Source organism: Drosophila grimshawi, unplaced genomic scaffold, assembly GCF_018153295.1.
Source record: "Drosophila grimshawi isolate 15287-2541.00 unplaced genomic scaffold, ASM1815329v1 contig_1367, whole genome shotgun sequence".
Lineage (NCBI taxonomy): Eukaryota > Metazoa > Arthropoda > Insecta > Diptera > Drosophilidae > Drosophila > Drosophila grimshawi.
The window spans coordinates 6,885,739-6,910,882 of record NW_025062889.1 but is presented as its reverse complement, the minus strand read 5'-3'; the positions used below and the strand labels follow the sequence as shown (position 1 = coordinate 6,910,882).

At 38.5% G+C, this 25,144-nt stretch overlaps 7 protein-coding genes and 1 long non-coding RNA gene across 14 annotated transcripts; 6 read left to right on the top strand and 2 right to left on the bottom strand.

Moving 5' to 3' along the window:
- Positions 1-2,285: 2,285 nt before the first annotated feature.
- On the top strand, positions 2,286-3,035 carry LOC116805012. The gene is made up of 2 exons (XM_032734622.1): positions 2,286-2,368; positions 2,438-3,035. Exons 1-2 carry the CDS (start codon positions 2,332-2,334, stop codon positions 2,959-2,961), a joined length of 561 nt encoding a protein of 186 aa, XP_032590513.1. The 5' UTR covers positions 2,286-2,331; the 3' UTR covers positions 2,962-3,035.
- A 1,171-nt stretch (positions 3,036-4,206) lies between these two features.
- LOC122322359 lies at positions 4,207-6,077 on the top strand. Of its 2 annotated transcripts, none has more exons than XM_043216393.1 (3): positions 4,207-4,519; positions 4,573-5,441; positions 5,512-6,077. In XM_043216393.1, exons 2-3 carry the CDS (start codon positions 5,411-5,413, stop codon positions 6,042-6,044), a joined length of 564 nt encoding a protein of 187 aa, XP_043072328.1. In that variant the 5' UTR covers positions 4,207-4,519; positions 4,573-5,410; the 3' UTR covers positions 6,045-6,077. The 2 variants fall into 2 exon arrangements, 1 of the variants encoding a protein (XP_043072328.1); XR_006246916.1 differs by having other exon boundaries at positions 4,381-4,519.
- Positions 6,078-6,430: 353 nt separating this feature from the next.
- On the top strand, positions 6,431-12,896 carry LOC116804940. 5 transcript variants are annotated; one of them, XR_006246917.1, is made up of 4 exons: positions 6,431-6,682; positions 6,753-7,940; positions 11,250-12,274; positions 12,346-12,896. XR_006246917.1 is itself a non-coding variant. In XM_032733923.2 (3 exons), the coding sequence occupies exons 2-3, from the start codon at positions 12,244-12,246 to the stop codon at positions 12,870-12,872; spliced, it is 558 nt and encodes a 185-aa protein (XP_032589814.1). In that variant the 5' UTR covers positions 11,015-11,180; positions 11,250-12,243; the 3' UTR covers positions 12,873-12,896. The 5 variants fall into 5 exon arrangements, 4 of the variants coding, with proteins under 4 accessions (XP_043072329.1, XP_032589816.1, XP_032589815.1 ...); XM_032733923.2 differs by lacking the exons at positions 6,431-6,682; positions 6,753-7,940 and adding an exon at positions 11,015-11,180; XM_043216394.1 differs by lacking the exons at positions 6,431-6,682; positions 11,250-12,274; positions 12,346-12,896 and adding an exon at positions 7,990-8,547 and having other exon boundaries at positions 7,744-7,940.
- Positions 8,871-9,581, top strand: LOC122322866. Its single transcript, XM_043216395.1, has 2 exons — positions 8,871-8,976; positions 9,037-9,581. The coding sequence occupies exons 1-2, from the start codon at positions 8,943-8,945 to the stop codon at positions 9,564-9,566; spliced, it is 564 nt and encodes a 187-aa protein (XP_043072330.1). The 5' UTR covers positions 8,871-8,942; the 3' UTR covers positions 9,567-9,581.
- LOC116804941 lies at positions 9,844-10,861 on the top strand. Of its 2 annotated transcripts, XR_006246918.1 has the most exons (3): positions 9,844-9,936; positions 10,004-10,228; positions 10,294-10,861. XR_006246918.1 is itself a non-coding variant. In XM_032733926.2 (2 exons), the coding sequence occupies exons 1-2, from the start codon at positions 10,198-10,200 to the stop codon at positions 10,836-10,838; spliced, it is 576 nt and encodes a 191-aa protein (XP_032589817.1). In that variant the 5' UTR covers positions 10,020-10,197; the 3' UTR covers positions 10,839-10,861. The 2 variants fall into 2 exon arrangements, 1 of the variants encoding a protein (XP_032589817.1); XM_032733926.2 differs by lacking the exon at positions 9,844-9,936 and having other exon boundaries at positions 10,020-10,228.
- Positions 12,897-13,718: 822 nt separating the features above from the next.
- LOC6559321 (protein lap1) lies at positions 13,719-17,859 on the bottom strand. Its single transcript, XM_001985929.2, has 5 exons — positions 17,591-17,859; positions 17,221-17,356; positions 16,864-17,153; positions 14,833-16,806; positions 13,719-14,768 (listed from the first exon to the last, which is right to left on the bottom strand). The coding sequence occupies exons 1-5, from the start codon at positions 17,744-17,746 to the stop codon at positions 14,592-14,594; spliced, it is 2,733 nt and encodes a 910-aa protein (XP_001985965.1). The 5' UTR covers positions 17,747-17,859; the 3' UTR covers positions 13,719-14,591.
- A 3,121-nt stretch (positions 17,860-20,980) lies between these two features.
- Positions 20,981-21,581, bottom strand: LOC116805095. Its single transcript, XR_004365019.2, has 2 exons — positions 21,093-21,581; positions 20,981-21,036 (listed from the first exon to the last, which is right to left on the bottom strand). It is a non-coding gene; the product is annotated as an uncharacterized LOC116805095 (long non-coding RNA).
- A 437-nt stretch (positions 21,582-22,018) lies between these two features.
- Positions 22,019-25,115, top strand: LOC6560307 (alkyldihydroxyacetonephosphate synthase). The gene is made up of 5 exons (XM_001985928.2): positions 22,019-22,273; positions 22,350-22,436; positions 22,940-24,128; positions 24,417-24,521; positions 24,580-25,115. Exons 1-5 carry the CDS (start codon positions 22,155-22,157, stop codon positions 24,961-24,963), a joined length of 1,884 nt encoding a protein of 627 aa, XP_001985964.1. The 5' UTR covers positions 22,019-22,154; the 3' UTR covers positions 24,964-25,115.
- Positions 25,116-25,144: the final 29 nt, after the last annotated feature.

Sequence of the window (25,144 nt, the reverse complement as noted above, 5' to 3'; positions counted from 1 at the left end):
GTGTGCGTACACTCAGCAAAAAAACGTTTAGAAAATTGACTAATGATGCCTTATTTTTTTTGACAAGAACGATTTTGTCTAACTGTAGTTGGATTAATTTATGAATATGAATAAAAACAACTGTTATTTGTTTTGTTTTTAATATTTCTTATCATTTTTGTAATTGCTTAAAATTATAAATAAATAGTTAAAGTGCTTATATATTTCATAAACTTATAAGTGAATTCCAAAGGGTCTCAAGTGTGGATTCGAGCACACCTTTTTTCTAAGTGTGTGTGTTTGTTTGTTTGTGTGTGGCGTTAAGCCCCACTTCTAAGCACTTTTGTGGGTGTATGCGTTAGTCTGTGTGTGTGTATGTGTATGTGTTTGTGTTTGTTGTGTGTTAACATTTGCACACATGTCGCCGACGCCGTCGACGCCGACGACGTTGAGCATAAAAATAAACTTTACTTATTCAGGCAGCTCCGAGCGCCGCCAAGTATGCAATTGTTATGGCCATAGCTGGAATGTGGTAACATAGGCTATATCAAACCGTTTGTCATATAAAGCTTATAACTTCTCTATACCCAAGGATATATACTGAAATCAGCGTATGCCGAAATACATTTACAATCATCAATCAATTGTAAAAACGATAGAAACAAAATTAATTTATATGATTAAGTGATTTCCTTTTCGTTTTTTGTTGAGTTCTATAATAAATGGGAATACCCTGGAAACGATTGCTTTTGATGTTTAATGCTGTTTTCTCTTGAGAACACGATAAATGTAGATAATTTAGGGTATCTCAAAGCTGTGCCTCAAGCGGCACCTCTCAATTGGTGTCCCACTAACGCATTGCAATTGAAACGCTGGCTGCCTTGAGCTTTGCCTCAAATTGAGCGTAAGACAACACTTTTTGGTTGCTTATATCAATTGGCTGCGTTCTTTGCCCCACGCCCCCCCTCAAAGGAAAATAAACTTTCTACATACAAATGTGACAATTATATTGCCCGCGGAGGGGTGGCATAAATTTGATGGGTGGCAAACTCCTTGCCTGTGCTGTCTGTGTGCTGCGTGCCACAGCATATCGGGTTTTCGGGGGCGTCGCAAATTTGTCGCATTTTGTTTTGCTGTCATGTTTATGGCGTAATATTTTGCGGCCATAAATATTCGCCAAAAATGCTAATGACCGCTTACAGGCAAGGGGATGGCTGAGAGGCAGTGGAGGTCTGGCCAAACAATGGCAGCGATAGATAGATAGATAGATCTATGGATATATAGATAGATAGTGTGACAGCTTGCGTTAGTTTTGTATTTCAATTTGGCGAAAAAAATAAATAAATAAGTATTGATAAATGTATTCGGCACACAGCGGAGCTGCAGTCACATCATATGTCAAATTGGGGCCTTGACGATTATTCTTAGCACGTCGATTGTGTCTGTGTGTGTGTGTGTGTGGGTGTATGTGTGTGTGTGGGAGATGGATATGGATATACGAACAAAAAAACAAGTGAAAATAACAAAAAGAAATAAAGAAGCAGGCATTTTCCACACGCGAAGGTCAATGAAAAAGTAACATTTCAAACCGCTTACAGCCGCTGTATGTACTTTTGCTGTATTTATTGTTGTTATTTCGGTTACCGCTAACGCAACACACAACAACAGCAACAAAAACAGGAACGCAACGAGTCCATGGAGATAACGAGAAACGAAACATGACAAGGACAAGGGCCCCCAACTGGCAACTGGCAACTGACAACTGTCAGTCCTTGTGTGTGTGTGTGTGTGAGTTTTGAATGTGTGGCTGGCTTTAACATTATTGTATATCAAATAAGTTAAAGCTTTTGTTTTTCCTGCTCTTTTCACTTGCAATCAAGAAAAAACAGAAGCTGACAAATCTAGATTTAAAAAAATACTGTAAATGCCGTAATGACTGGCTTATGGTCGAGTTGTAATTAAAACACCAGTTGTTGTTATCGTCTATATTTATCTTTATTTATGTGTACGCATTCTTCTACTTAGATTGGCAAATAATAATCGGCTGTTTCCACAGCGTAGAGTCTAATCTGATCAACTGGCTCTCTTCATTTGCTGGCGCTCTCTTAGCACTCTCAGTTCGGTTTCGCGTTCTCCGCAAATGCGTTTGCGCATAATTTGAAATGTAGAAAAGCTTCGAGGCACGTAAACAAAAGAGCAACCAATGCATACGAGTACATGCCCATACACAGACCTTATACAAACTTTAAGCTTTCGTTGTGAAATTTCGATCTGTGTAGTGTACTAAATAAAGCTTTGGGTCAAGCACAGTCAATCAGCTGTTTTGAATGAGTAAACACGCACAAACAAAATATGGAAGAAGTTAGTTTGGAAAACAAAAAAGACACAAGTAAATAAATAAGTGAAGATAAATTTTAGCAAACAAATATTCACGTTCAAGTTTTTGATTCTCCGACAGTGAGCACAATTACAAACGCAGTAAATGTATTGGCCATTGGGGATGAAGAGGAGACTTCAGAAAGCAACAACCTGGCGCCAATATCCAAACAGAAACGTTTTCAGATGCGTTATGAGAAGCATTTGAGTATACTTTTAAATGGGGGTCGACCACTCAGCAGCGATTGTAAGAAGTGGAATTCTTATGAGTACTTTTCAGTGGCAAGCATCAAGGAGGAAAATCAACCCAGACGTTATCACTTTCGCTGCAGTCGCAAAAGAGATTTTCGGAGTGGTGAAATTTTTAATGGACCCACTTTTAAGGCCCAGCATGTAATGGATGAAGTTAGAAAAGTACTGAAAGATGAAAATTGGATATCAGAGTATGTCATCGAAACGCCTCTAAAAGGAAAAACTGAAGCTGACGCATGCTATAATTGTGATCAATACATTCAAAATGTAGCTTCTTACGCCATGGGTGCAGCGTATCAAAGGATTTTTCTATTTGTGCTTCATTTACACAAAGAATATATGAAAAATAATTAACAATTTCATATATAAGTTTAACATTTACACATTCGTCTAATATTAAACTAAATGGTTTATTTACCAAAAAAAAACTATTCATTTGTATCAAAGTCTTTTATTAAGATCTTATATTTAAAAACAAATCAAGCAAAACAAATAATTATTTTGGATTTTCTTGGAACAGCTGACTGATGGAATCACAGAAAGCTTTACTCTCTTTTAAGCTCTCCAAGAGAAAATAATCAAAAGCACAACTAATACAGGCATATCAAATAATTACACAGTGCTGTTTGACTAAAGCAATACTACTAAAAAACATAAAGCTTTTTTCGAGCTTACATTGTGAAATTTTGTTCTCTGCTACAAACTTTTGCCAATAACAAAGTTGAGTTTCAGCCAGTCAGCAGTTAAGGGGAAGTAAACCAATCGCAATAAATATGGCTCAAGTTGAAACAGGAAAAGAAACAGATAAATGTAATTAAATTGAAGACCTGCAAATACATATTTGTATATAATTTTAATCAGACGTATATCCAGCATCCAAAACAGAAGTATTGGCTATCGGCGATGGCGAAGAATGGCCAAAGACGAGAGAGAAATGCAGCCACATGTCTTATATCTCTTCATTTGAATATTTGCGTCTACTATTTGGGGGAATTCGTGAGCCCATCGAGTTTTCCAAAGATTGGAAATTAACGGATCATTTTGCAGTGGCGGTCATCAATCAAGATAATCACCACAGACGCTATCAATTTTATTGCTCCAAAGGATTTAAATTTCCGGATCGCGCTTTAATTAGCAGTTTCACATTCAATGCGCAGCTTGTAATGGATCATGTTCGAAAACGACTTAAACGCGAAAAATGGATATCAGAGTATGTCATTGAGACACCATTCAAAACAAAACCGAAGTCATATTGCTCTTCCGATCAATACATTCAGCAAATAGTTTCCGAGTCCCTTGATGCAGAGAAAACTAGATTATTTAAATTTGTGATTTTTTTACATAGGGAACACATGAAAAAATTGTAATAATTTGTAGCTTTTAAATTGTTTATTAAATATTCTGTGATAAGGATTGTTTTGTGTTTAAACCGTAGCTTACAAATCGTTGTACATATTTAGCTCGCTCTCCAATTGTCTGACAAACTAAAGACCAAAGAGTTAATATATTTACAAGCTTACTATTGAGTTTGCTTGAAGTTGCAGCTATAAGAGCAGTATTTGTGTTTTTATGTATTATGTCTTAGAACCGGCTTATTTGGGATTCACAGAATAATTCTTTGGGAGAGCAACTGGTCAACTGAGTAAATCAGATCAACTTGAAATTCGTATGACGGCATGCAGTCTATAAAAATGGGAGAGAGCTTTTAGACAGTCACGAAGCGACGTCACAAGCGGAAGAGAAATGTTTTGATGAAATTCTTTGTATTTTGCTATTCGTAGTGCTTAAAGCAAAGCAGAGAGAGAGCTTTTATACAGTCGCGGAGTTGGCTTCAAACGAGTAATGAGTCAGCTGCCCCACACAGTCACAATAGATAAACGAATGGAAGAAGTTAATGCGGAAAATGAAACAAGTAAGCTAAAATTGTTGTCCATCATGGCAAATGTAAATGAATCCTATTTTCAGCGCCACAGGCCACAGTTACGTCACAAGCGAAAGTATTGGCTATCGGAGATAGGAGCATACAAAAAACAGGAAATAACAATAAGACTGATTTTAAGGATGACTGTACAATTCATCTTGCTCGACTTTTGATGGGAGCAGGAGTTCCTGTAGGCAAAAGAAATAGTTGCGATTTGTCGGATAGGTTTACAATGGAGATTATTGAGGATGATAACAAAACCAAAAGCTGTCATTTTCATTGTCAGACCGATGTAAACTTTACAAATAATGGTAATGGCTATAATAGTCTGCTGGTCAATGCAGAGGCCATAATGCATGGAGTGAGACAACGATTGAAAGGAGAAAATTGGAAATCGAAATATGTGATGGAGCTGCCACTCAAATCCAAACCTAATCCTAAACTATATGGATTCGGAGAACTTTATGATACCCATCACTATATTAATGATGTAATTGGAAGCGTCTTTCGTGACGAAGAAAATCAACTTTATCATTTCCTCTGTTATTTTCACAATGAATATGTTGAAGAAAAGACGAAAAAATAAATTTCTTGTGACCAGTTTTAAAAATCCTTAAAATACTTTAATTAATTGCTTAAGCAGTAGGCGCAAAAGAGCAATTCGCATACTGAAAAGACGCAACTAAAAGTATTGATGACAATAAAATTAAGTTATCATCGAGCTTTTACCGCAGCGCTTTTTATGAAATTAATTGTATTGCGTTATGCGTAGTGTATAAAGGCAAAGCAGAGAGAGCTTTACACAGTCACGGAGTACGCTTCAAACGAGATTATTGTGGAGTAAACGGGATCTTCAGATTTTGTGTTAAAATAATACTAACTATGGAAAACGAAGATGCCAAAATCGATACAAGTAAGCTACAATTCAAGATTTCTCAAGACGTAAACGGAATTTGTAATAGTAAAGCTTTTTTTTCCATCAGTAACATCGAAGACAGAAGTATTGGCTATTGGAGAGAAGAGAAATAAGAACAAAAAAAAGAGAAATAAGCCAGCAGAAATAATCGATGAAAGAGCGAAATTCAATGACGATTGCTTGAAGCGGATTGGTCTACTTCTAATGGGAAGTCAAGCTCCCATTGGGGGTGCGGACGATTTAACCGCATCGGATTGGATTGGAATGGAGACGATTAAAGAACATAATAAGCCTGATCGTTTTAAATTTTACTGTCTACGCGGTAAAAATAATCCGAATACTAAGTTATGGTTGTTCCGCATACATAATGCTCACGTTATATTGCACGGAGTGAGAAAGCTACTGAAAGACGAAAATTGGATATCTAAAGATGTGATACAATCCCCACTCAAAGCAGATGTAAGCGGTCAATACTATAATGATGAGGCATACTACATTCAGAGAATAATTGCTGAAGTAGCTCATGATGAATACGATAAGCTGTGTCAGTTCGTGCATTATTTAAACTTCGAACATAGTAAAAAGTCGGCAAAAGTTTAATTCATATACATGAATACAACAATATTTAACAATTTACACTATTTCTTGATGTGCAAAGATTACCAGTTCTGTCATCGGTACTCATGCTTTGGACGACGGGATTGCGTGCTTCCTGGCTGCAATTAATTTCCGTAATCTTTGGGTGCCGACAAGAACAACAGAAAAACCATTCGAAGCCTTATCGAAGAACATTAATCAAATGAGCTGGTTCCCCTTCTTTTTTTGTTTTATTAAAAGATTAAATCGTTGCAATGCGAAATGACAGTGGGAAAGTTTGAGAGAAATATGCTGAAGAATAGGCGAAAAAATAAATTTCTTGTGAGCAGTTTTAATATTATTTAAAATACTTTAATTAATTGCTTAAGCAGTAGGCGCAAAAGAGCAATTCGCATACTGAAAAGACGCAACTAAAAGTATTGATGACAATGAAATGAAGCTTTCATCGAGCTTTTACCGCAGCGCTTTTTGTGAAATTAATTGAATTGCGTTATGCGTAGTGTATAAAGGCAAAGCAGAGAGAGCTTTACACAGTGACGGAGTACGCTTCAAACGAGATTATTGTGGAGTAAACGGGATCTTTAGATTTTGTGATAAAATAATACAAACTATGGAAAACGAAGATGCCAAAATCGATACAAGTAAGCTACAATTCAAGATTTCTCAAGACGTAAACGGAATTTGTAATAGTAAAGCTTTTTTTTCCATCAGTAACATCGAAGACAGAAGTATTGGCTATTGGAGAGAAGAGAAATAAGAACAAAAAAAAGAGAAATAAGCCAGCAGAAATAATCGATGAAAGAGCGAAATTCAATGACGATTGCTTGAAGCGGATTGGTCTACTTCTAATGGGAAGTCAAGCTCCCATTGGGGATGTTGACGATTCAACCACATCGGATTGGATTGGAGTAGAGACGATTAAAGAACATAATAAGCCCGATCGTTTTAAATTTTACTGTCTACGCGGTAAAAATAATCCGAATACTAAGTTATGGTTGTTCCGCATACATAATGCTCACGTTATATTGCACGGAGTGAGAAAGCTACTGAAAGACGAAAATTGGATATCAAAAGATGTGATACAGTCCCCACTCAGAGCAGATGTAAGCGGTCAATACTATAATGATGAGGCATACTACATTCAGAGAATAATTGCTGAAGTAGCTCATGCTGAACGCAATAGGATACGTCAGTTCGTGCATTATTTAAACTTCGAACATAGTAAAAAGTCGGCAAAAGTTTAATTCATATACATGAATACAACAATATTTAACAATTTACACTATTTCTTGATGTGCAAAGATTACCAGTTCTGTCATCGGTACTCATGCTTTGGACGACGGGATTGCGTGCTTCCTGGCTGCAATTAATTTCCGTAATCTTTGAGTGCCAACATGAACAACAGAAAAACCATTCGAAGCCTTATCGAAGAACATTAATCAAATGAGCTGGTTCCCCTTCTTTTTTTTGTTTTATTAAAAGATTAAATCGTTGCAATGCGAAATGACAGTGGGAAAGTTTGAGAGAAATATGTTGAAGAAAAGACGAAAAAATAAATTTCTTGTGAGCAGTTTTAAAAATCCTTAAAATACTTTAATTAATTGCTTAAGCAGCAGGCGCAAAAGAGCAATTCGCATACTGAAAAGACGCAACTAAAAGTATTGATGACAATGAAATGAAGCTTTCATCGCGCTTTTACCTCAGCGCTTTTTGTGAAATTAATTCTATTTCGTTATGCGTCGTGTATAAAGGCAAAACAGAGATAGCTTTACACAGTCACGGAGTACGCTTCGAACGAGATTATTGTGGAGTAAACGGGATCTTCAGATTTTGTGTTAAAATAATACCTGAGCCAGCAATAACCAACTATGGAAAACGAAGAAGCCAAAATTGATACAAGTAAGCTACAATTCAAGGTTTCTCAATTCGTAAACTAAATTTGTAACAGTAACGCTTTTTTTTTCAACAGTAACAACGAATACAGAAGTATTGGCCATTGGAGAGAAGAGAAATAAGAACAAAAAAGAGAGAGAGAAGCCAGAAAAAATCGATGAGCGAGCGAAATTCAAGTCCGATTGCTTGAAGCGGCTTAGTCTACTTCTAATGGGAAGTCAAACTCCCTTTGTGGGTACCGAGGACACAACAAAATCGAGTTGGATTGGAATAAAGAGGATTAAGCAGCTTAATAAGCCCGATCGTTTTAAATTCTATTATGTGCGAAGTAAAAATCGTCCGGATACTGAGTTATATTCTTTTCGCACACAAAATCCCGCAGCGATAATGTATGGAGTGAGAAAGCTACTGAAAGACGAAAATTGGATATCAAAATATGTGATACAATCGCCACTCAAAGTGCGCAAACAATACGATAATGATGAGTCATACTATATTCAGTCAATCATTTCTGAAGTAATTGATGTTGAATGTAATAAGATATCTCAGTTTATGCATTACTTAAACTTCGAACATAGTAAAAAGTCGGAAAAAGTTTAATTCATATACATGAAACAACAATATTTATGAATAATTGTGTGTTTATTTATTTCGTTAATTTCTTTTACTATTTTTTTTTTTGTTCTCTGGATGATTTTTTGTAGTGTTCTTAAACCAAATTGCAATCGATCAACTGGCTCTCTTCATTTGCTGGCGTTCTCTTAGCACTCTCAGTTCGGTTTCGCGTTCTCCGCAAATGCGTTTGCGCATAATTTGAAATGTAGAAAAGCTTCGAGGCACGTAAACAAAAGAGCAACCAATGCATACGAGTACATGCCCATACACAGACCTTATACAAACTTTAAGCTTTCGTTGTGAAACTTCGATCTGTGTAGTGTACTAAATAAAGCTTTGGGTCAAGCACAGTCAATCAGCTGTTTTGAATGAGTAAACACGCACAAACAAAATATGGAAGAAGTTAGTTTGGAAAACAAAAAAGACAAAAGTAAATAAATAAGTTAAGATAAATTTTAGCAAACAAATATTCAAGTTTTTGATTTTCCAACAGTGAGCACAATTACAAACGCAGTAAATGTATTGGCCATTGGGGATGAAGAGGAGACTTCAGAAAGCAACAACCTGGCGCCAATATCCAAACAGAAACGTTTTCAGATGCGTTATGAGAAGCATTTGAGTATACTTTTAAATGGGGGTCGACCACTCAGCAGCGATTGTAAGAAGTGGAATTCTTATGAGTACTTTTCAGTGGCAAGCATCAAGGAGGAAAATCAACCCAGACGTTATCACTTTCGCTGCAGTCGCAAAAGAGATTTTCGGAGTGGTGAAATTTTTAATGGACCCACTTTTAAGGCCCAGCATGTAATGGATGAAGTTAGAAAAGTACTGAAAGATGAAAATTGGATATCAGAGTATGTCATCGAAACACCTCTAAAAGGAAAAACTGGAGCTGACGCATGCTATAATTGTAATCAATACATTCAAAATGTAGCTTCTTATGCCATGGGTGCAGCGTATCAAAGGATTTTTCTTTTTGTGATTCATTTACACAAAGAATATATGAAAAATAATTAACCATTTCATATGTAACATTTAACATTTCCACATTCGCCTAATATTAAACTAAATGATTTATATACCAAAAGAAACTATTCATTTGTATCAAACTCTTTTATTTGGATCTTATATTTAAAAACAAATCAAGCAACAATTAAATATTTATAATTGTGAAATTTTGTTCTCTGTTGTTCTCTGTTGTGTAAACAAAACAATGCAGCAATCGGATCAGCTGGTACCTATTAGTATGACGGCATGCAGTCTATAAAAATGAGAGAGAGCTTTTAGACAGTCACGAAACTTCAAATAATAAGTCAGCTGGTCTCATATTTTTAAAGTAGATAAACACAAAATATTATGAAAGAAGTTAATATAGGAAACGATACTAGTAAGCTACAATTTCTGATGTATGTCTTTATTCAAATATTCTAATTGTAAATTAATCCTATTTTCAGCGCTGGCCGCAGTGACGTCAAGCGAGAGTGAAATGCTTTGATGAAATTGTTTGTATTTTGCTATTCGTAGTGCTTAAAAGCAAAACAGAGAGAGAGAGAGAGGGAGAGCTTTTATACAGTCGCGGAGTTGGCTTCAAACGAGTAGTAAGTCAGCTGCGCCTGATATTCAAAATAAATAAAAAACACAAGCAATTATGGAAGAAGTTAATACAGAAATAGAGACAAGTGAGCTGCAATTTCCTTCTATTATATCTCTAAATATTCTAATTGTAATCTAATTGAACTTCCAGCACTGGCCGCAGTCACGTCGAAAGCAAAGGTATTGGCAATTGGAGATGGTGAGAGATGTGACAAGTCCAAAAATAATGCGGTAAAAGACAATGACACGAAGAACTTTATGGCTGACTGCTTAAATCATGTTAGTCGACTTTTATTGAGTGGTCTAACTCCTATAGAAGCTCGACGTGATTGGCCCTGGGAGGTCTTGGAGATTAAGTTTATTAGGGAAGATAACCAGTTGAAACGCTGTCATTTTCATTGCTATCGCTCACGAAAATATTTGCATGATTATTGTACTGACCTAAAGCATGTCTGCATATACAATGCAGAGCTCGGACTGCATGAAATAAGGAAACGATTGAAGAGCGAAAATTGGATATCAAGATACGTGTTGGAACTGCCACTCAAAACAAAGCTTGATCCTGAAATATATGGGACCGGTGAAACTGCCATTTGGGGTGTATGTAATTCTGTTGTTTCTGATAATCGAAACGATGTGTTTCGTTTCCTGCATTTTTTACACAAGCAATATGTTGAAGAAAAGGCGAAAAAATAAATTTCTTGTGAGCAGTTTTAAAATGATTTAAAATACAATTCGCATACTGAAAAGACGTAACTAAAAGTATTGATGACAATGAAATTAAGCTTTCATCGAGCTGTTGCCGCAGCGCTCTCTGTGAATTTAATTGTATTGCGTTAAGAGCTTTTTGTGAAATTAATTGTATTTCGTTATGCGTAGTGTATAAAGGCAAAGTTGGGAGACAGCTTTACACAGTCACGGAGTACGCTTCAAACGAGATTATTGTGGAGTAAACGGGGTCTTTAGATTTTGTATTAAAATAATACCTGAGCCAGCAATAACCAACAATGGAAAACGAAGATGCCAAAATTGATACAAGTAAGCTACAATTCAAGATTTCTCAAGACGTAAACGGAATTTGTAATAGTAAAGCTTTTTTACTATCAGTAACCTCGAAGACAAAAGTATTGGCTATTGGAGATGAGAGAAAACCATACGCAAAGAAGAAGAAGCCAGTAAAAGACGATGACAGAGTGAAACTCAAAAATGATTATTTCAAGCGCATTGGTTTCCTTCTAATGGGAAGTCATGCTCCCATCGGGGATGTCAATTCAACCACATCGGATTGGTTTGGAATAGAGACGATTAAGAAACAGGATCAGCCTAATCGTTTTCAATTTTACTGTGTACGCAGTAAAAATCATCCGAATACTAAGGTATGGTTTTTCCCCACACATAACGCCCAGTCGATATTGCACGGAGTGAGAAAGCTACTGAAAGACGAAAATTGGATATCAAAAGATGTGATACAATCCCCACTCAAAGCAGATGTAAGCGGTCAATACTATAATGATGAGACATACTACATTCACAGAATGGTTTCTAAAGTATCTTATGATGAACACGTTAAGCTGTCTCAGTTCATGCATTACTTAAACTTCGAACATAGTAAAAAGTCGGCAAAAGTTTAATTCATATACATGAATACAACAATATTTAACTATTTACACTATTTCTTGATGTGCAAAGATTACCAGTTCTGTCATGCTACAATTAATTTCCGTAATCTTTGGGTGCCGACACCCCTTCTTCTTTTTTTGTATTACTAAAAGATTAAATCGTTGCAATGCGAAATGACAGTGGGAAAGTTTGAGAGAAATATGTTGAAGAATAGGCGAAAAAATAAATTTCTTGTGAGCAGTTTTATATAAAAGAGCAATTCGCATACGGACAAGACGCAACTAAAAGTATTGATGACAATAAAATTAAACTTTCGTCGAGCTTTTACCGCAGCGCTTTTTGTGAAATTAATTCTATTTCGTTATGCGTAGTGTATAAAGGCAAAACAGAGATAGCTTTACACAGTCACGGAGTACGCTTCAAACGAGATTATTGTGGAGTAAACGGGATCTTCAGATTTTGTGTTAAAATAATACCAACTATGGAAAACGAAGAAGCCAAAATTGATACAAGTAAGCTACAATTCAAGATTTCTCAAGTCGTAAACGTAATTTGAAGTATAGTAAAGCTTTTTTACTATCAGTCACATCGAAGACAAAAGTATTGGCTATTGGAGATGAGAGAATACCATACGCCATAAAGAAGAAGCCAGTAAAATACGATAACAGCGTGAAACTCAGACATGATTATTTGAAGCGCATTGGTCTACTTCTAATGGGAAGTCAAGCACCCATTGGGGATGTCGACGATTCAACCACATCGGATTGGATTGGAGTAGAGACGATTAAAGAACATAATAAGCCCGATCGTTTTAAATTTTACTGCCTACGCGGTAAAAATAATCCGAATACTAAGTTATGGTTGTTCCGCACACATAATGCCCAGGCGATAATGTATGGAGTGAGAAAGCTACTGAAAGACGAAAATTGGATATCAAAAGATGTGATACAATCCCCACTCAAAGCAGATGTAAGCGGTCAATACTATAATGATGAGACATACTACATTCACAGAATGGTTTCTAAAGTATCTTATGATGAACACGTTAAGCTGTCTCAGTTCATGCATTACTTAAACTTCGAACATAGTAAAAAGTCGGCAAAAGTTTAATTCATATACATGAATACAACAATATTTAACTATTTACACTATTTCTTGATGTGCCAAGATTACCAGTTCTGTAATTGGTACTCATGCTTTGGACGACGGGATTGCGTGCTTCCTGGCTACAATTAATTTCCGTAATCTTTGGGTGCCGACAAGAACAACAGAAAAACCATTCGAAGCCTTATCGAAGAACATTTATCAAATGAGCTGGTTCCCCTTCTTTTTTTTTGTATTACTAAAAGATAAAATCGTTGCAATGCGAAATGACAGTGGGAAATCTTGAGTTTGAGTGAAAAATTGTGTGTTTATTTAATTCGTTAATTTCTTTTACTGTTTTTTTTTTTGTTCTCTGGGTGATTTTTTGTAGCGTTCTTAAACCAAATTGCATTTACGAAAAATGTGCGCCCTTATTCTAGATGTACTTGTGTGTATGTATGTATGGATGTATGTTTAATAAAGATATAGAAATGTTAACTTTTAGCATAATTCTCATAATTGTTAATCAGCTAAATAATAATACTGTTCACAACACGCCAATGGTATAAGAGTTTAACAATTTTCCATAGAAAAATGATGATTCGATATAGACAATAAATATAGAATACATATTATTATATATTTTTTATATATAGAATTTATATTGCTGCACCATAACAACTAACATAAACAGCTAATATCTTTGTTCAACTTTCATCTATGCACATAATCAATTTAATTTTGGAACAAATGTGAACAACGCTGGGCGTAAAATAGGCGCTAATTGTAAATATTGTATATATATATATATATATATATTTATATATATATATCTTTATGTATGTATAAGTACACATATATACAGTTGTATATGTATATACGTGATTATATATTTGTAAATGCCGTCCATATGGTACTCGTAATTGTATGTACGTATTATCAACGCTAATTGCACTATTTATTATATTTTCTGTATGTTTGCTTTGAATTACACTGGCTGCCAATTTATAAATGATAATGAAACCAATAGCGATCAAATGGTAAAGTCTTAAAGTAATAGCTACACGAATTTGATACAAATAAATATGTTTAATTAGAGTAAGGAATAATATAACTTTTGAAAAACAATGTAAATTGCTTCATTTTGAATACCAATCGAATATTTAACAGCAATCTGCTTTTTGTTTTATAAATATCTAAGAAACATAATTTAATAGTCATTAAGTTGTCAGCTTCAAGTAACAAGTTTTAGCATAGTGTTAGGTGGAGGACAATTGCTTAAATTGAGTTTCTTTATCATATATATCTATATAGATATATAACTTAATTTAAGGTTCGAAATACTTTAAATACTTGCTTGCGTATAATGAAGATATGTGTTTAACCAAAGTTAACAACAGAATTCAATGTGAGGGACTCATAAATTGCACTTCACTACTTACGATATACATAAATATAGGTAAATGGTAAATGGCAGCTTAAACTGATTCTATCTAAGGGAAATGCATCAACTGGAAGCCTGACTGTAGCAAACACAAGCATACGGCGCCAGTGTAAAGGACGTTTATGGCTTGGAAATGCAGTTTTTGCTAATATTATAATGATGTATAGGCTATTTTTAATATTAGCGTATTTCAAAATTGCTTTAGAAAAATGTTATGCAAGAAGTCTTCGGTCTCGGTTCGGAGTGGAGTGAATTGGTTTTGGATTGGGGGAAGTGGGATTGGGGCATGGAATTTGGGGCTATCATTTACGTGACAGCATTATATTTATAACAGTGCCGCTGTTAAGCAGCACACGTTTGGCATCGCTCAGGTTGGCATTGGTCAGGTCATATCCATCGATTTCCAGCAACTTATCATTAAGGCTCAGCAGACGCGCCGCATTCGAATTTGGGATAATCGCGCTCACAAAAATACCCGACTGAAATTGAAAATTGATGAGTTAGTAAATTACATATATATATATATAGCATCTATAATCTCACCTGATTGAGCAGCTCGGCTATGTCAAAGCCAATGCTGTGCTCCCATTTCAGTGTCACCTGTTTCACAGTGGGATTCTTGTGTACACCAAAGATCCACGTCGATTTCTTGCCACCCCTATACGTGTTGTTGGTGGCCGTGGAGTTTAATGAGTGCTGCGATAATGTATCATCTATATCCTGCAGCGGTAGCTGCTCCTCTTCGTTCTCTGCTTCTTGCTGCTCTAGCTCCTGCTCCCGGTCCAGCTCAAGCTGCAGTTCAAGCTGCTGCTCCAACTGCTCAAGCTGCTCCATGCTGATGTTGTTTTGGTAGTCCAGCTGCTCCGATTGTGCATTAATTGCAGTTGTCTTAAAATTGCTATTTAACGCATCCTGATAGCTGCTGTTCTGCTCGTATTGCTGCTGCTGCTGCTGTTGTTGTTGTTGTTGGAGCTGCTTGCGCTGTCGCATCGACTCGTACAGAGTTAGATCTTCGGGCGTCTTCTTGGTGTACACACGTGCTATGTGATACGGCGGCGGTTCCATGCGTGGCGGTGGCGCTACCGCCTGGTGCTGTTGTTGGTGCTGCTGCTGCTGTTGCTGCAACGGCTGTAGCTCATAATGCTGTTCGCTGCCATTGGACAAGTGTGGAACTGTGCTGGCATCCACATAGAGCGGCTGATAGTGTGTCGTGTCAAAGTTGGCCAACGGCAAACCATAATATTCCTGCGTGGCCTTCTGCTGCTGATAGACCCCATAGATGTGTGCCGGCTCTGGGGCAACACCATATATTGCACTTGCTGCGGCATGATCCACAGCATCCTGATTGCTATCACAGTGTGTCATGGCCACCTGACCATTCGGCACAACGACACGCGCCTCGCGCACCTCACTGGACGGTGTTGTGGACACCATTGCCACCGATGAGGATTCTGTTGCCGCTGAAGTTGCTGCTGCTGCATTTGCTGCCTGTGCTTGTCGCATATATTTGGCCATTTGACGCAGTTCCTTGGGATACGGCGTGGGCGAGCGCATTAAACGCACCGAGCTGCCAGCTGGTAGCTGCTGCTGCTCCGGATTGCCGGGCGTCGTCACATTCGTCACATAACTGGCGGCTGGATAGCTGGGCGCAGGTTGCGGTGCACTACTCGCATTCTTTGCACTCAAAATGGTCGCCTCTTCGGCAAAGCAAATGCGACGCGATGGACTCGATGGCGGCTGCTGGGCCGGCTGTTGCTGGTTATGATTGGCATAAACGAACTCGTATTGCTCCTGGACCTGCTGTTGCTGCTGTGCCTGCATCTTGAACGTCACCTGAGGCAGCATAAAGCACGTCAGCTGCGTCTTGCTGCTCGCATCCAAATACTGTAGCGGCACTAGTGGCTGCGATTGATTGTCGCTCAGCCAGAGCGACGTGAGATTCACCAGACTCAGCATGGAAACGGGCAATGCATTAATGTAGTTATTCACCACATTCAACACTTTGAGCTTGCCCAGATGCCCAATGTTTTGGGGCAGTGCCGATAGCTGATTGTTGGCCACACTAAGAACACTCAGTTGGCTGCAGCTGCACAGTTCGTCAGGCAGCTGGCGCAATTGATTGTCGTCGGCGAACAGAAAGCGCAACTTGACCAGCGAGCCAATTGTGCTCGGCAATCGCATCAGCTTGTTGTGGCTAAGCACCAGCTCCTCCAGCTGCTCCAGATAGCTAATGCTGTCGGGCAGTTCACTGAGGCCATTCGATTCACATTTGAAGGTGACCAGCGACTTGAGCATGCCAAAACTAAAGGGAAACGCCTCCAGATTGTTGGAGCACACAGACAGCACCTCAACATTGCGCCAGTTGCTCAGCTCGTTGGGCAGTGCATCCAGCAGATTGCCATTGGCCTCGAAGTGCTGCAATTCGCGCAGTTTTCCAATGTTTGGGGCAACACGGCGAATTTGATTAAAATCAATCCACAGTTCCCGCAGCGATTTCAGTTCGCCAATGACCTCTGGCTATGTGGAAAGAACAAGCTATAAATCAATTAAATATTTACAGTGCTAAATGCTTACCAACTCTGTGAACTCATTGCCGCCAATGTCCAGACGCTGTAGGCTGACCAAGCGCACCATCGATTTGGGAAGCGTGATGAGATTGTTGAGTCGCACTTCCAAAATTCGTAAATTGACCAAACGACCAAAGTTCGCTGGCAAGAATTCAAGATACGTTTCATTTAACAGCAGCTCCTGGAGCGATATCAGCGACGTTATTGCATCCGGCAAACGCTGCAGACTGTTGCAGCTGAGATCCAAATGGGTTAAATGCTTGCACGCCTTTATCTCTTCCGGCACATTGACAATAACTGCAATGTAATAAGTTAATTTCCATTAATTTTAGCTGAAGTTTTACTAGTTTAGAGTGTGACTAACGATTGCGGTTCAGATCCAAGTGCTGCAATTGGCGCAGCGAGCCAATGGCTTGTGGTATGCTCTCCAGATTGTTGCTGTTCACTTGCAGCACACGCAATCCCTGACAGTAGAATAGCTGCGGCGGCAACGTTTGCAACTGAAACAAGCAAGGATATTTATATAATTTACATGCATTTTTTTTATAGAAATACTGTGGTGTCTTGGAAATTAGAACAGAAATTACAATACTAATATTTAATATATAATTTATATTTTGAAATAAATTTTCAAAATTGATAATGCAAATTAATTGCCAATTGGAATCAACTGTTGTGCCAATTGTCGAGCGACGACCACTCAGAATAATTTCGATTGTGAATAGGCAACTCACCCGCGCATTGCTCAGATGCAGTTCCTCGAGTGTCCTTTCGTGCTGCCAGACCTCGGGAAAGGCATCTTGGAGCGGTGTATTGCTGTAGTCCAGCTTGTCGATGACCTCTTCACGTTTGAATTTGAAGCATGGGAAGCATTTCGACAGCAGCGGCATTTTGCCAAACGATTCGATTTTCCTATGTTTCTATTGCTCTACGTTCGTTATTTAAGGCACGACCGTTGTTATTATTATTGTTGTTGGTTTTGTTGTTGATATATTATTATTGCGGGCTAAAATACACACACATCGACAGACACACACACACAGAGACACATGAGTAACGAGAGAATGAGAATGAAATATGCGCTTAAGCCAAGTCGCATAACTCACCTATGAATCATCGCTGCTTTTGCTGCTGCTGCTGCTGTTGTTGCTGCTGCAGCACAAAGACAGCGGCCGCATTGAACGCTGCTCCGTTACAATTCATTGGCATTTTGTTGGGCTTGTTATTGTTCCAACACTCACACACACATACGCACACCAACATCCATGTATGTATGTAAAAAAACAAACAATAAAGTGGGTCCGCTTGCCGGCACCTCGCAAACTTTTGCCGTTTACTATCTTATGCTCGTTGCGCTTTCTGCACGTATTCGATGATTAATTTTTCACGCAATTTTAGTTTTCTTTAATGTTTTTCGCTTTGAAGACAAGTTGCGAGTTGGCAGCAGCCACAGTGCACAGGAATGCATAGCAACTGAAGTATCGATAACAGGTTCTGGGGGGCTATCGATATTCACCTGCAAAAAGCGTGTATGTTTTTAAATAAAACTTGCCATTATATTTATTATTAATATATGAAATTAAATCCACTCTTGCTTTCCTATAGTTAATTAATTGTTATGTAATGGTCGGCAGATAGATCGATAGGCGAGGGATATCGATGGGGGACCATATTCACAAAAGTAGGGTGGAGAAAAAAGAGATAAGGAAAAAGAAAAAAAAAAGATTTATTTACAAAGAAATTCAAATAAATTAATTGTAAATAAATTATGAAGTAATTATATATATAAAAAAAAGATAATATAAAATAAATAAATATAAAACAAAAGTAAAAGTAATAAATAAAATAAAAACATACGAACCGGCAGCAGCAGCAGGCGGAGCTATCCATCGCCGCCATCAAGGAAAAAATCGCCAGGGACAACTGAACTCAGGAACCAAGATTATATCAACACACCTGTGAGTTTGTTCCCGCCTAACTGCGGCAGAGTGAGCCAAAGACAGCTGATCGGCCTTAACCAATGCAATAGTGATGCTCATTTTGTTACTCAGTGATGCGCACTTTTGAAGCCAAATAAAAAAAGAAAAGAAAAATCATAAATATTTTGTAAGCTTTAAATTAAGTAGATAGATAAAATTGTATTAAATATATATAAGCGAATTTAGTGTTGGCCAACAAAATGTTAGGGATCACGATGTCACATGTATCACATGAGTTGTAAATTAAATAGTCTGAAAATAAAATGAACATGAGGTGGTAAATTAATGTGATTGGGTGAGATAAGGGCATAAGAAACCACCGAGAAATGAATAATTGTGAAAGGGAATTTCTCCAGGAAATTTAGAGGAGGAATCACTAGGAAGGGAGGGACACGCAGGCTGTACAACATCCACACAGCAAACACAGCAGCGAGCGGACTGGTTTGATGGAAATATTTGTTTTTTTTTATTTAAAAAAGAATACAAATTTTTTGTTAAATTGCCGCCCAATATATCGCGGTCGAACTACCGCTGAGCCGATAGCTAGCCGGCTGAGCGATATATTGGTGCTTTCGACAGGTAAGGCATAACCTGCAGCCAGTGTTGGTAAGGAGTATGCAGTTTGATTTATTTCCCGCCAGGTGTCGCTGGGGTGCAACTGTTGATGTTTAAATGTTCACTATAACAATATAACTTTATTGCCAGCAAACTAAGGTGTCATTTCCTCTTTCAATGTATTGTTATTTCAGTGTTGCGCAAATCAAATGTATTAACTATTGCTAAGTATCTGTAGCTAAGCTTCATGTCAATATTTGCTTTCCACTTCCTCGCTGCTTAATACTCTGCAAATAGGTTTCATCGCAAGTAAAAGCTAACAGTTAAATAATTAAGGAAATGCAAATCTCACACTTGAAACAGATGTAGCACATGAAAGTCTCCGAACAAATACAACAATTAAAAAAATAGAAAATAAATCAAAAGAAATAAAACAAACAAAGTTCCCCAAATGGACGATACTCAAAGTAGTGCGAAAATTAAACAAATAGCGTCCACTTTCCGTTTCGCGGAGGGCTCTCAACGAATTTACAATTCAAACAATTGTAAAGTTGAATGGCTCTGTGTAAATAAAAGCATGATAAACACAGCTTGTTAATTGTTGTTGTTGGCTTTTACAAAGACAAAAAATTTGACTAACAACGACGTAGACGTAAAATGCAATTGGCTTTTGGGATTTCAGTTTTGTTTTCAAAGTCGCGGGATGCAGTTGTGATATTTTTTTTGAATAAACGCCGTTAAAAATCCCAAATGTAATAAAGTTCGTTTTAAGAATGGATTTAATGAATACATACAACTAATGCATTTGAATTCAATATTTAAATAAAAGTGACTTAAATGTGTGCAAAAGTGAAAAGTAAATCATTAACGCTTGAACAAAAAATGTGGTACAACTTTAATTGTTAAACAAAAATTGTGCTTTGATTGCGAAATGAAAAAAGGCAACAAATTCACCTTTTATGTACTTTTAACCTTTATCCAATTATAGTTATGCGTGGCGGCTTTTCTCTTAGATGTCAAACAAGAAGTGTGATATCTCAGTGACAAAAACCCCTGAATAGAAACCGTGTCAATATGAATTAAAAATTTACAAGCAGCTGTTAAGTTTCCGCTTAAGGCAATTAAATTACATACAAGTCAATGTTAAATATGTAAATAGGTCGTTATTTTCATAGCTGAGATTGCGCCCTTGTTGATAAATAATTTAAACCACCTGTCGTAGTACTTAAACATTTCATTGATGTTACCGGAGCACATCGCACATGACTTATAGCGTGTATTTTACCACCCCCTGTGCAGTAGCCAACCCCAACTCCATGAATCACCCCTCATATCAATAAAAGCGCCGGTAGCGAGTTAGAGAGAAAGAGAGAGAGAGAGAGAGCGAGAGCGAGAGAGAGAGAAATAGGGAGAGTGCTTAAGGGAAAGCATTTACAAAGAGCGAAACGGTTATGCTTTGCTTTTTTCAGCTTAAAACAATTTAAATTATTTTAGTTTTTAGTTTAATTGTCCAATTTATTTGATTTTTAAAATGTTACGTTCACATGATGGGTTATAAATTTAATCCTGATTTAAGCAGTATTTTTTTGGATATTCGACCAAGCTTTAAATTGTGTTCATGCTTGGGTATCTTTAGTGCTCAAGATCTGTGATTTTATAATATGAAACATAAGTAATTCTCATTTATTTTTATATTTGTTACCCATCTAATATTTGCCCTGTGCATCATTTTGAGCCTGGCATTTTGGCACCTTCTAAGCTTTCTTGGTTTTGGTTTTGGTTTTGCTCTTCGTTTTGCTCTTTTTGATGGTCTTCTTTTCAGGAGATTTGGTTGGAGCACTTGCGGCAGCTGGTGGCGCAGCAACCACAGCCGATTCGGCAATTGCCACCGGAGCAGAAATGGTTGATTTTTTGGTGATACTACGCTTTTTGCCAGGCATGTTTACACTTTTAGCCAAAAAACGAACACGTTACATAAGTTTCGAAATTTTTGTGGAATAAAAATTTGGATCAATCCACAATTGACAAAATTGTGTACTGAACTAAAAATGAGACATGAAAACTGTAGGCGGGATACAGCGTGCGATGGAAATTTCAACGATTCCTCAGTTTTCATTGTGTGTTTGCTACAGCAATCCTGCAACAATAGTCATTTCATAGATTGATTTTTGTATTTCAAATTTCGTAATTCAGTCGCGACCGATTTGCAACCGTTTCAATCTGCCCCATCCCCCACAAAGAAGATATATATATACAGACAGCGAGAGAGCGAGGGAGAGTGCATCGCCTGGGGGCTGAATCTATCTCTTGTTCTCTCTCTCTCGCCCTCTCTCTCTCTCTCTCTTTCTCTCTCTCGCCCTGTGGGTCGCTCTCATTTGCCGGGCGGTCGACAGTCGTGGTAGTGAAAGCGAAGGAAAAGCGCGTGTGGCAGCTGCCGCCTGTGTATTTTAGTAGAATTTTCCATTTAATTTTAGTTATTAGCGCAAAGAACATGAACACTAGTCAAACACAAGTATTATCAACTAAAAGCACAAATATTTAAGCAACAATTAACTAGCAAATTCAACACACTAAGCAGGCCAAGCTGTTTTTATCTCAAAGTCAAACAAAACAAAACAAAGCAAAATCAAAACCGAATTATTGATTTTTGTCTCTCGTGTAAATTTGTACACAAAAAAAGAAAAGCGAAGAAAAACACTGACTGTGCAAATAATAAATAATTGCTAACAACAACAACTACAAAAAAGTGTGCAACATATTGATAATGTTAACTAAGCGGAATACGGTGACCACACAAGTCCAGGACACGTCCCCCGAGGGCACATCTGTCGCTCTGGATACGCGTCTCTCGCGGCACGTGGTCAGCGTTGTACCCAAGAAGCGGTAAGTCCATCAGTCATCCTCTCTTCTCTCTGTTGTCATTCAAATTATCACTGTTCCTGTCTTGCTTGTAATTTAGCCAGGAGGTGCTCAGATGGTATGGCTGGGGCTACAACGATTCGGAGTTCTATGGTGAGCAGGGCACCATCTGTTTCAAAGGCGACAAGTGAGTACAATTCTCGAGGAATAGATACACATTAGTTAACCCATTTAATTAACTATACTGATTTCTAATTTTGTCCTTATGCAAATCAAATTGGCCCACAAAAAGTGCTTTAGGAAGGGTCTTAATCGTTCGAGAGCCATAACTTTGTCAAAAATCACACGATTTTCAGGAATCATGGCTATTTGGTCGTGGTTTGACCTCTAGGTTAAAACTACATTCAAAGTTGGACACGCGATTCTGGCTATAAATTCATGTTAAAATTATACCCCCAAAAAGTGGTTTTGGGCAGGGTTCAAAACTTTAAAGAGTCATAACTTGCCCAAACCTAGCCAGATTTTTAAGAACCGTGACATTTTAGTCATGGCTTGAACTCTAGATTATGACTACATTCAAAGTTGAAAACGCAATTCAAACTCGAAATCCAAGTTAAAATTTGATGATTTTTTTTCTTTAACTTTTCTTCTTTTAAACCTTTGATTAAGATAAATCTTCTCTTATTTCAGATATCCGCTGGGCGGCTGTGAATTGCCGAATTTCACGAAATGGGCGAGGAGTAAATTTGATCTGTATGTCGATTCCACCAAGGAATATCCACAGCTGCCCCAAAAATATCCGCTGCCCGTGGAGAATGCTGGCTTCCTCAACGAGCTGCGCAGCTGCACCAAAGTGGAGCATTCGCAGGAGGGAGTCGATCGTTTGGTGCGTTGCCACGGCCAGACCTTGAATGACATCTACAGTTTGTGGCACAACAAGTTCCGACGCATACCGGATGTGGTGGTGTGGCCACGTTGCCACGATGAGGTGGTGCAGCTGGTGAATCTAGCCCATAAGCACAATGTGATGATGTTGCCCTATGGCGGGGGAACGAGTGTTTCGGGTGCCGTCACCTGTCCGCAGGAGGAGCAACGGATGATTTGTGTGCTGGACACCTCGCAAATGAATCGAATGTTGTGGCTCAATCGGGAGAATCTCACCGTGTGCTTTGAGTCGGGCGTGGTGGGTCAGGATCTGGAGCGTGTGCTGCGCGAGCAGAATTTGACGGTGGGTCACGAGCCCGATTCGTATGAGTTTAGTACTCTGGGTGGTTGGGTGGCCACACGTGCCTCTGGCATGAAAAAGAACGTGTACGGGAACATTGAGGATCTGGTGGTGCGTGTGAGAATGGTCACCCCCACTGGCACCCTGGAGCGGGAGTGCAGTGCGCCGCGTGTCAGCTGTGGACCGGATTTTAATCACATCATACTTGGCTCGGAGGGAACACTGGGTGTGATCACGGAGGTGGTGCTCAAAGTGCGTCCTTTGCCACCTGTTCAGCGCTTTGGATCCCTTGTGTTTCCCGACTTTGAGCAGGGTGTGCTCTTTATGCGTGAGGTGGCCCGGCGTCGCTGCCAACCGGCCTCGGTGCGTCTGATGGACAACGAGCAGTTCCTGCTCGGTCAGTCACTGAAGCCCGCGAAGAGCTGGCTGGCCAGCTGCCTGGATGCCATCAAGCAGAGATATGTGACCGCCTGGAAGGGTATCGATCTGTCGCACATTTGCGCTGCCACGCTGCTCTTTGAGGGCGAACAGAAGGAGGTGCAGCGCCAGGAGGCGCTCATCTATGAAATAGCCTCAAAATACAAAGGATTTTCAGCGGGTGGTCAGAATGGTGAACGTGGCTATGTCTTCACCTTTGTCATCGCCTACATTAGGGTGAGTATAATAAACATAAAATAAAAAATCTTAGGTTGAAATATAGAAACTTGCTCTAAATTGATAATCGGCTTGAACACTAGAAATATTGGTTAGTCATGAGAAATGATTTCCGTTTTAAATTGATAGAATTGCTTTCTGTTGTTAAGAAAACGATTTCGAAAAAGTAGTTTTGAGCCATCTTCTAGGTTGCTTTGTATTAGAAATATTGTTGGCTAATATAAATATAATTGATTTAAGTTGATATCTATTTTTGTTATTATTAAATTCGAAATGAACGTTTTGCAGGACTTTGCACTGAGTCAAGGAATTGTGGCTGAATCGTTTGAGACCTCTGTGCCCTGGGATCGTTGCTGTTTGCTCTGTCGCTGTGTGAAGCAGCGCGTCGTTTCGGTTAGTCGTATACCCTGCAATTTCTAATCATTTTCTAATCGATATTCCAATCCTGCAGGAGTGCCGCAAACTCAACATTACGCACTACACTATCTCCGCCCGGGTCACACAGACCTATGATGCGGGTGCGTGCATTTATTTCTATTTTGGTTTTCGATATGTGAACATACCGAATCCGGTGGAGGTGTTCGAGGCGATCGAGCATAGTGCACGTGAGGAGATTCTGGACTGCGGTGGCTCCCTATCCCATCACCATGGTGTGGGCAAAATACGCAGCCATTGGTACAAAAATTCAGTCACCGAAACGGGCAGTTCCCTCTACACGGCTGCCAAGGAGCATTTGGATCCAAGGAATATCTTTGCTGTCGGAAATTTATTGCCAGCGCCGGACAAGTTGCAACACGAGAAGGAACAGTCAGCTGCAATTAAGGCCAAACTTTAAGACGATACTAGGACACTTGTAGAGCAATCCTTGTGTAAATCTCATCACTACCTTCAACTGCTTGCATTAATTTTGCATTTTTTAAGTCGGGACTCATTTTTTGTATGGGTGTTAACTCTTTGATAAATAAATGGCATATTTGTAGAACGAAATAACTCTCAACACTCTATCCCATCTCTGT

Excerpts from the sequence above, each read along its gene's own strand:
- LOC6560307 (XM_001985928.2), top strand. The coding sequence starts at position 22,155 with ATGTTAACTAAGCGGAATACGGTGACCACACAAGTCCAGGACACGTCC. Across the intron at positions 22,274-22,349 it reads AGCGTTGTACCCAAGAAGCG|CCAGGAGGTGCTCAGATGGT; the intron begins GTAAGTCCATCA and ends CTTGTAATTTAG. Across the intron at positions 24,129-24,416 it reads TTGTCATCGCCTACATTAGG|GACTTTGCACTGAGTCAAGG; the intron begins GTGAGTATAATA and ends AACGTTTTGCAG.
- LOC116804941 (XM_032733926.2), top strand. The coding sequence starts at position 10,198 with ATGGAAGAAGTTAATACAGAAATAGAGACAA. Across the intron at positions 10,229-10,293 it reads TAATACAGAAATAGAGACAA|CACTGGCCGCAGTCACGTCG; the intron begins GTGAGCTGCAAT and ends TTGAACTTCCAG.
- LOC6559321 (XM_001985929.2), bottom strand. The coding sequence starts at position 17,746 with ATGCCGCTGCTGTCGAAATGCTTCCCATGCTTCAAATTCAAACGTGAA. Across the intron at positions 16,807-16,863 it reads GCAATGAGTTCACAGAGTTG|CCAGAGGTCATTGGCGAACT; the intron begins GTAAGCATTTAG and ends CTTTCCACATAG. Across the intron at positions 14,769-14,832 it reads TAGCCGAGCTGCTCAATCAG|TCGGGTATTTTTGTGAGCGC; the intron begins GTGAGATTATAG and ends TTTCAATTTCAG.
- LOC116805012 (XM_032734622.1), top strand. The coding sequence starts at position 2,332 with ATGGAAGAAGTTAGTTTGGAAAACAAAAAAGACACAA. Across the intron at positions 2,369-2,437 it reads GGAAAACAAAAAAGACACAA|TGAGCACAATTACAAACGCA; the intron begins GTAAATAAATAA and ends ATTCTCCGACAG.
- LOC122322866 (XM_043216395.1), top strand. The coding sequence starts at position 8,943 with ATGGAAGAAGTTAGTTTGGAAAACAAAAAAGACA. Across the intron at positions 8,977-9,036 it reads TTTGGAAAACAAAAAAGACA|CAACAGTGAGCACAATTACA; the intron begins AAAGTAAATAAA and ends TTTTTGATTTTC.
- LOC122322359 (XM_043216393.1), top strand. The coding sequence starts at position 5,411 with ATGGAAAACGAAGATGCCAAAATCGATACAA. Across the intron at positions 5,442-5,511 it reads AGATGCCAAAATCGATACAA|TAACATCGAAGACAGAAGTA; the intron begins GTAAGCTACAAT and ends TTTTTCCATCAG.
- LOC116804940 (XM_043216394.1), top strand. The coding sequence starts at position 7,910 with ATGGAAAACGAAGAAGCCAAAATTGATACAA. Across the intron at positions 7,941-7,989 it reads AGAAGCCAAAATTGATACAA|TAACGCTTTTTTTTTCAACA; the intron begins GTAAGCTACAAT and ends AATTTGTAACAG.